The sequence below is a fragment of the Pseudonaja textilis genome, chromosome 15 (genome assembly GCF_049901715.1).
Source record: "Pseudonaja textilis isolate UNSWEBS1 chromosome 15, rPseTex1.2, whole genome shotgun sequence".
Classification (NCBI taxonomy): Eukaryota; Metazoa; Chordata; class Lepidosauria; order Squamata; family Elapidae; genus Pseudonaja; species Pseudonaja textilis.
The window spans coordinates 4,038,348-4,047,252 of record NC_142004.1 but is presented as its reverse complement, the minus strand read 5'-3'; the positions used below and the strand labels follow the sequence as shown (position 1 = coordinate 4,047,252).

The 8,905-nt window shown below is 46.8% G+C and overlaps 1 protein-coding gene across 3 annotated transcripts in view; it reads left to right on the top strand.

Moving 5' to 3' along the window:
- Positions 1-8,905, top strand: part of RASAL1 (RAS protein activator like 1) — a 35,919-nt gene that overhangs the window by 615 nt on the left and 26,399 nt on the right. For 2 of the 3 annotated variants that reach the window (XM_087913231.1, XM_087913232.1), the window contains exon 3: positions 8,829-8,885. In XM_087913231.1, the coding sequence (XP_087769357.1) occupies positions 8,829-8,885 (57 nt within the window). Of the gene's footprint in view, positions 1-4,159; positions 4,282-8,828; positions 8,886-8,905 lie in introns of all 3 variants that reach the window. The other variant, XM_087913230.1, reaches the window with a different exon arrangement.

Sequence of the window (8,905 nt, the reverse complement as noted above, 5' to 3'; positions counted from 1 at the left end):
GTGAGTTGGCCGGCACCGGGAACCCCCCAAAAACAACCCGCCCACCCCTGCGCCGTTCCCCCCTCATCCTTAGCAGTGGGGCCACAAAAAAGGGACCGACGAAGCTGGGTGGGGTGGGGTGGCGAGTTTACAGAGAGATTAATAGAGTCGGGAGGGAGCTTGGAGGTCATCTAGTCCAACCCTCTCACCCCCCGCCCTCAACCAGGAAACCCTACACCATTTCTGACAAACGGCAGTCCAGCCTCTTCTTGAAAGCCTCCAAGGGATGAAGCTTCCGCAACTTCCCAAGGCGAGTTCTTTCCCCTTGAATATAGAATAACAGAATTGGAAGGGACATTGCAGGTTCATCTAGTCCAACCCCGTCCCCCCCCTGTCCACCAAGCAGGAGACCCCACTAGACCATTTCCCAGAAATGGAAGCCCAGTGTCTTCTTGAAAGCTTCTAGGGATGAAGCTCCTACAACCTCCGGAGGCAACTTCTGTTCTTTACAGCTTAACAGAGTTGGAAGGGACTGTGGAGGTCTTCTAGTCGCATGATTCTGCCACGGTCTCCTGTTTGGGGGGGTTGGATTAGATGACCTCCGGGGTCCCTTCCAATTCTTGCCCTTCCATGATTCCGCGAGGGTCTCCTGCTCGAACGGCGTTTGTGTGGGGGTGTGTGTGTGTCAGACTAGATGTCCTCTGTGGCCCCTTCCAACTCTTATCATTGTGTGTAAGGAGTAAGGAATCAAAACGATCCTTTTTTTAAAGCCTTAGAGAGAATCACCTCAACGCCGTTTTCCCCTTTTTAACCAGGCGTGGATGCACCCATTTCCAAGCCGTGGTTGGTTCTTGTCCCAACTCGCTTGGAAGGAGGGAAGGGGGTGGTCCTTGGACCCCTCGTTTCAATTCTTGAGTTGCCAAGGTTCCCCTTTGTTGAGTAGCGAAAGAGGCTCGGTCAACTCAAAGGGAAATGTCCAACCTTTGCAGCGATTTCGACGACATCCACCCTAGATGAACAAGGGTTGATGTCCTTTGATTTTGAGAGAAACTGACTTGGATCGATGCTGGCAATGCAAAAGCCTCTATCTTGAATCTAACCCTGGTTTTAAAAAAAAGTACTTTGAGCCCACCAATTGAAGGGGGCTGCCTGTTCCCAGGTACGGGAGTCAGCTTGCTTGGAAACAGGGAGCGTCATTTCCAAGTAGAGGGATTGACTCTCCATGCCAAGAGTATGTGGGGAGGGGGGGTGAGAATAGGAGGGGCAAAGCTCTCCCCCACCCCCTCCTCAAAAGTTCCTCCATCTCAGGCACAGTTGCTTGGAGACGGCGTCATAACCCCTTCCCCTTTTCCTCCACAAGTCGAGAGAGAGAGAGAGAGAGAGAGAGAGAGACACTGGCCTAGGTTAGGAACTGGGCTTGCCTTAGGACAGGGTTCTGGAAGACAGAAAGAAGGAAGGACAGAAAGAAAGAAAGAAAAAAAAAAGAAGGAAGGAAGGAAAGGTAGATGGGAAGGGAAGGAAGAAGGGAAGAAAAGAGAAGGAAGAAGGGAAGAAAAGAGAAGGGGAGAAAAGGAAGAAGGGAAGAAAGAAGAGAAGGAAAGGAAGAAGGGAAGGAAGAAGGGAAGGGAAAGGGAAGAAAAGCAAGAAGGGAAGGGAAGGGAAGGAAGAAGAAAAGGAAAGGAAGAAGGAAAGGGAAGGGAAGGAAAGGGAAAGGAAGAAAAGGAAAGCAAGAAAGGAAGGAAGAAAAGGAAGAAGGGAAGGGAAGAAAGAAGAGAAGGAAAGGAAGAAGGGAAGGAAAGGAAAGGAAGAAGGGAAGGGAAGAAAAGGAAGAAGGGAAGGGAAGGAAAGGAAAGGGAGAAAGAAGAGAAGGAAAAGAAGGAAGGGAAGGAAAGGAAAGGAAAGTGGGAAGGGAAGGGAAGGGAAGAAAAGAGAAGGGGAGAAAAGGAAGAAGGGAAGGAAGAAGGAAGGGAAGGGAAGGAAGAAGGAAAGGGAAGGAAGGAAAGGAAAAGGAAGAAAAGGAAAGCAAGAAGGGAAGGAAGAAAAGGAAGAAGGGAAGGGAAGGGAAGGAAGAAGGAAAGGGAAGGGAAGGAAAGGAAAAGGAAGAAAAGGAAAGCAAGAAGGGAAGGGAAGAAAAGGAAGAAGGAAGGGAAGGAAAGGGAAAGGAAGAAAGAAGAGAAGGAAAAGGAAAGGAAGAAAAGGAAAGGAAAGCAAGAAGGGAAGGGAAGAAAAGGAAGAAGGGAAGGGAAGGGAAGGGAAGAAAGAAGAGAAGGAAAAGAAGGGAAGGGAAGGAACGGAAAGGAAAGGAAAGGAAAGCGGGAAGGGAAGGGAAGGGAAGAAAAGAGAAGGAAAGGCAAGGAAGAAGGAAAGGGAAAGGAAGGAAAAAGAAAGGAAGAAAAGGAAAGGAAAGCAAGAAGGGAAGGGAAGAAAAGGAAGAAGGGAAGGAAAGGAAAGGGAAAGGAAGAAAGAAGAGAAGGAAAAGAAGGGAAGGGAAGGAAAGGAAAAGAAATTCACAGTGATTGAATTCACACACCACACTAATCTTGGCCAGCCTGAAAACCTGGGTTTGTTTTCTGGGAACTAGTGTCTTGTGCCAACCCAGCCTGGTTTGGTTATTTTACAATTCCTTGAAAAGCCACTCCAGAGACAAACTAATCTGGTAACCCAGGTTTGTGTGAACCCCCAGCCCTGGATAGACAACTCCAGAAATATGTGTGTAAGAGGCATAGAAAATTGAAGACAAAGGAATATAGGTAAACTTCAACCAGGGGTGGGATTCAATTTTTTTAACAACTGGTTCTGTGGGCGTGGCTTAGTTGGTGGGTGTGGCTTGGGGGTCATGTGACTGTCTGGGCGCGGCCAACTCAACATCACTCACACTGAGGCACGCATCTCTTTGCCTGGCCTCTCATGACTGTGGAAATGCTGCTGCAACAGTCGTCAGTGTGAAAAATGGTCATAAGTCACTTTTTTCAGTGCCGTTGCAACTTTGAATGGTCACTCCACACTGGAGTAGCGGAAATTTTGAGTAGTTCAGAGAACCAGCAAATCCCGCCTCTGACTGGCCTCGCCCCATCTATTCTCCCAAGTCCCAGCTGATCGGCTGGGTCTCCTTTGGTTGCCCTGCCCAGGAGAACGGAGCTGGAAAGCAGGTTAGTGGGGTGGGGAGGGAAGGGGGATTTTGCAGTATCCTTCCCCTGACACGCCCACCAAGCCACACCCACCAAGCCACACCCACAGAACCGGGAGTAAAAAAAAAAATGAATCCCACCACTGGTCAGGATACAACAGTTAGGAGGTGGTCCTAAAATTCAATTCCAGTAAAAGTAACCCCATTTTTTCTGATAATTATAGCCCCTTCCTCCAACTCCTCCCCTCCTAATCCAGTTTCAGAGTCCAAGCAGATTCAGTACAGCCCAGAATTGTCTTACACCGCAGAATCAAAGCAGAACCAATTAATAGAGAGTCAGAAGAGGACTAGAAGCATGAATATCTGTCAGCCACGATACTTCTTTTCTAAATCTGACTTTGTACAGCCAGACCCGAGATTTATAAACTGAACATCTCTAGAACATAGAATTATAGAGCTGGAAGGGACTTCAAAGATCTTCTAGTCCAACCCTCTACTAAAGGCAGGTGACTATTACCATGCCGGTCAAAGGGTTGTCCAGTCTATTTTTGAAAACCTCCCACAACCTCTGGAAGGCAAGTAATCCCATTGAGTAACTGTTCTCGACGTCAATACATTTCTCCTTAACTCCTCGGTTGAATCGCTCTTGATCAAGCCTGCATTCATCATGACTAATCTTGCCCTCTGATCCCATGTGGTTTATTTCTACATTTCACACCACGTTTAAACAATCCCCGACTTTGTACTTCGCAGAACCCCACTCCTAATCCTGAGTAATGCAACCCAAAGCTGTAAGCAAATAGTAGCTTGATTTTTATCAATAGCGTCTTAGTTTTTTTTTTTATGATCTCTCTGCAAACACGGCCCCCATAGGAGTTCAGCGTAATCAGATATTGGGAACAAGAAACTCTTGAGTAAACTGTCCTTCCCATAATGCGTCTCTTGGAAATCTTCTGGGCAGTTTTGACTCATTTCATGTTGCAGAGGCCACACCTACAAAGGAAGCTTTGATTGATAGAGAGAGAAATATTTATCTCTGTATAATTTATATAGATATAATTATACAGCCAAGATGACACTGTGGTTAGAATGCAGGATTGCAGGATGAATCTGCCCACAGCCCGAAGTTCGATTCTGACCAGCCCAAGGTTGACTCAGCCTTCCATCCTTCCGAGGTGGGTAAAACGAGGACTCAGATTGTTGGAGTCAAGAGACTGACTCTGTAAACCACTTAAGAGAGGGCTGTGAAGCACTGTGAGGCGGTACATAAGTCTTAAGTGCTACTGTTATTGTCCTTCCTTCCTTCCTTCCTTCCTTCCTTCCTTCCTTCCTTCCTTCCTTCCTTCCTTCCTTCCTTCCTTCTTTCCTTCCTTCCTTCCCTGTCAATGTTCTTCCTTTTCTCTTTCCTTCCTTTGTTCCTTCCTTCCCTCCTCCCCTCCGTGTGCAGTGGTTAGAATACAGCATTGCAGGTAAACTCTGCCCAATGCCAGCAGTTTGACCCTAACCAGCTCAAGGTTGACTCACTCTTTCCATCCTTCTGAGGACCCAGATTGTTGGAGGCAAGAGGCTGACTCTGTAAACCACTTAAACAGCTGTAAAGAACTGTAAAGCAGTATGTAAGTTCTGTAAACCTCTTAGAGAGGGCTGCAAAACGCCACAGAGCAGTATATAAGTGCTATTGCTATTTAAGTCTATAAGTCTAAGTGCTATTTATACAGAATACAGAATAACAGAGTTGGAAGAACCTTAGAGATCTTCTAGTACAACCTAACCAAGGAGAGAAGCAACATAGAACTAAGGAGAAGCAATCAACCAATGGAACTCCATCACTGGCAGTCTATGGAGACTCTCAGTCATCCAGGCCATGGCTGCCCCATGCTTTTGTTTAAAAGAGGCAACTGGACTCTTCTGGGTCCATCACTGGAGGTTATCAAAAAGAGATTGGACAATTATTTATCTGAACTGGTATAGGGTCTCCTGCTCAAGCAGTGGGTTTGTGATGACCCAAAGGGGCGTGGCAGAAAGGCAACACAGTCAGATAATCAGTAGGAGTCCCTTTATTAGCTCCAACTTTGCCCCCAATGTCCTGGTTACCTGCTGGGTTGTAGAAAAACTCTCCCAGGAACAGCCTTGGGCTGCAGAGAATCAAGTCCAAAACGTGGTCAACAAAAACTGTAACTATAAGTCCAATCAAGGCAAGATGAGGTCCTTAGTCCGGCAGGGCAGGAGAAGGAATTCCAGACGTGAAGGAACGGTAGTAATTTAACACAGTTGGGAGGATGCCAGGAATGCAGAGAACCAAAGTCAACACAAGATAAACTCACATTTGTTCCCAGCAGACGCCACACTCAGCAAGCATTTCTTTTAAACTCCCTTCCCAGGTGTGGCTAATGAAGGGAATCAGGGCCCTTTCCTCCCCCGTAGGCCACGCAACCCACGTTGCTCCCTTCTCCTTTCCTCCCTGTGTGCCCTAAGATGAAGAGGGGGTGGGCCTGGATCTTCCTCTGAACTCCCTCTCCCTTGTTCTACCTCTCCATTGCTCTGCCCACCCAGACTTTGCCCTTCCCCAGTTTCCTCCACAGCCAACGGAGCCACACTCCCACTCCCTGTCAGCTGTTCGTCTTCCTCCTCCTCGGATTCAGACTCTGACAGGGACATGACAAGGTTGGCTTAGAAGACCTTCCAGGTCCCTTCCAACTCTATTATTCTATGTTCTAACAACCTCCTGATCAAACAGGAGACCTGTACCATTCTGTCCAACTTCTTTTTGAAAACCTCCCGTGATGGGGCACCCATAACTTCTGCAGGCAAGTCGCTCCACTGACTTATTATTCTCGCTGATCAGAAATTTCTCCTTAATTCTAGGGTGGATCTCTCTTTGATAAGCTTCCATCCCTTACTTCTTGTCCTACTCTTTGGAGAATAGGTGGACTCCTTTCTTCTCTGAGGTAGACACCCAAAGATTGGTTTGTTTCTTTGGTTCACAGAAAGCCGCCAAGGAAAACACTTTCTGTCGGGGGTTGGCCTTGCTTGTTGCCAAGGGCTTTTGACCAGAGTTTCCATGGGATCCACCTCTGTTTCCATTTAAATGGGCCCAGGATCTAAAGAATCAGATTCATTTCAAGAGGGGAAAACCTTCTCCGTCATTTTTCAGCATCACAACAGTGGCTTATCTCTGATGTGCACGCACACACACGCACAATCTGGTGTGTGTCCACTCGCCGTTTCCATGGATTTAGCAAAGGATGCTTTTGTGTGCTGCTCATTCAAGAGCTGGAAAAACACAACCAGGAGGCCCAAAAACGCTTTATATATACGTAACTAGCTGGATATCCGTGCTTCAGTACGAAACTATGTGGTCGGGGTTAGTTTTGGGGAGGGAAATAAGGGGGGGAGGGAAAAATTCTGCCTCTGCCTACCAGCATCCATCAGTATTTTTCTGGCTAGCGTCCTGTCAGTGTGTGAGAGGGTTGAGGGCTGTTTGGAAACGGAAAGAGTATTTGCTGTGTGAGCAAGAAGGAGACAGCAAGGAGCCTGGGCGTGGCTTAGCTCAACTGTTCGGTACTCAAGCTGCTTGGTGCTGTGAAACTGAAACTCCTCCCCTCTGCTTGTGTTTTGCATTTGGAAGAGATTTCTTTTCAGGTGGGCAGGGGGAGTAGAACTCCTTAGCATCAGAGCGTGTTAATAATAATAATAATATAGGAAATACTCTAAATGCTCCGATGGTCATTTTGCAAAATCCTTTCTTAGTGAGCACCAAGAAGCCAAGAGGAACCTACGTGCCAAATTTCAAATTGGTAGGCTTTATGGTTCTGGAGATTTTGTGATGATGTGTGAGTGATATTGCACTTTTACAGAGAGGAGGGGGTCAAGCTATTCCCCAAAGCACCTGAGGGCGGGACAAGAGGCACCGAATGGAAACTAATCAAGGAGAGAAGCAACCGAGAACTAACGAGGAATTCTTTCACAGTGAGAACAATTCATCAGAGGAACGACTTGCCTCCAGAAGTTGTAAATGCTCCAACATTGGAGGTTTTTAAAAAGATGTTGGATAACTATTTGTCTGAAGTGGTGTAGGGTTTCCTGCTTAGGCAGCGGGTTGGTCTAGAAGACCTCCAAGGTCCCTTCCAACTCTCTCGTTTTATTCTATTCTAAACCACAAATTGGTCAATTGCAAAAGGCAGTTTTTCAGAGAGTCCTCGACTTACGGCCATACCTTTCTGTTGTGAAGTGAAACATTTGTTCAGTTTTGCCTGTTTTTATGATATTTAGGACCGTCAGCAATAGTCCCAGGATTATGCGATTCCCGCTTTGGTGACCTTCAGACAAGCAAGTGTCAGCTTTAAAATTCAGCTGCCACATTTTTTGAGAGAGAGAGAGAGTTGGAGGAGTTGAAAAGTTCAAGGTTATTCCGTATGTCGTATTAAGTAATTCCAGCGGCAGTTAATTGGTTCTTGTGATTTATGAAGTGTAGAAGCGGGAGGAGAGAAGGTGGATTCTATGTAAGGCACAAAAATAATTTCACTTGGGAAATTGCCTTTGACATGCCAGATCTGTTCCTAATAAATTCAACCTTGGAGAGAGACGTCTCGGAGTGATTTATATCATGGATACTTTCTGGATGCCTTACACAAAGTCAGCGGGGAACCTGGATTCGCTCAACGCCCATGGTTGCTCCCTGAATGACGGCAGGGATTCCCTTAACCACCGTGGCCAGTTAGGTCGTAAAATGGGGCATAATGTCAGGGCTCAGGCAGTTCCCCCCATTTTAATCATGAGTCTCTAGCTGGATTTTCAAAGCTTAAAGAAGATTTATTAGGCGGAGACATGCCAGCACTGCCTGGGTGTAGCCGACTCTGAGACATCATTCATTGTCACCCTTGAGCCTGGTTTTCCCCCCACCCCTCTGGGTGTGTCACAAATCATATTCTCCAATGAGACACATCCATAGCCAAGAATCATCAATCATGTTCTCCGGTTAGATATTTGCACAGCAGAAACTTCAGTCGCCTAGTTACTATCTCTGAACAACGATTTATGGAATGCACTTTCGATTTCCAAGCTGCCGCCCTGCTCTTTCAAACCCCTTTCCCTCCCCTCCCTTTCTGTGGGCAACTCTAAAAAGACCATAGAAATATTTTTATGAGTTGACACAAAATTCACGGAATCAGGGAAAGGTGGGGCTCGCCTGTGGTCGTACATTGAGGAAGAAGATTTATTCGGAGAAGACATGCCGGCGCTGCCTGGGTGTAGCCGAGTCTGAGACACATCATTCATTGTCACCCTTGACCCTGGTTTTCCCCCACCTCTCTGAGTGTATCATAATTCGTATTCTCCAATGGGACGCATCCATAGCCAAGAATCATCGATCATGTTCTCCAGTTAGATATTTGCACACCAGAAGCTTCAGTCGCCTGGAAACTATCTATGAAAACATTTATGGAATGCAGTTTCCATTTTGCAAGCTGCTACACTGCTCCCCTCGCCTTTTCTGTTGGCAACTCTAAAAACACCATAGAAATATTTAATGAGTTGACGCCAAATTCACGGAACAAGGGAAAGGAGGGGCTCTCCTGTGGTCCTTAAGTCAAGGACTCCCTGCGTTTCCTCCCAGCCTGATGGCGAAGTTGCTCTCGGTGGAGAAAGTTTGCTTTTGAACTTTGTCGGTGTGCTTGTAGTTGGCCTCGAACCCTCACCCGCGGTGTTGTTCTCTTCCCTCAAGGTCTGGCACCAGTGATCCCTATTGTATCATCAAGGTAGACAATGAAATCGTGGCAAGGTAAGTGCAAGGTGAAGGCG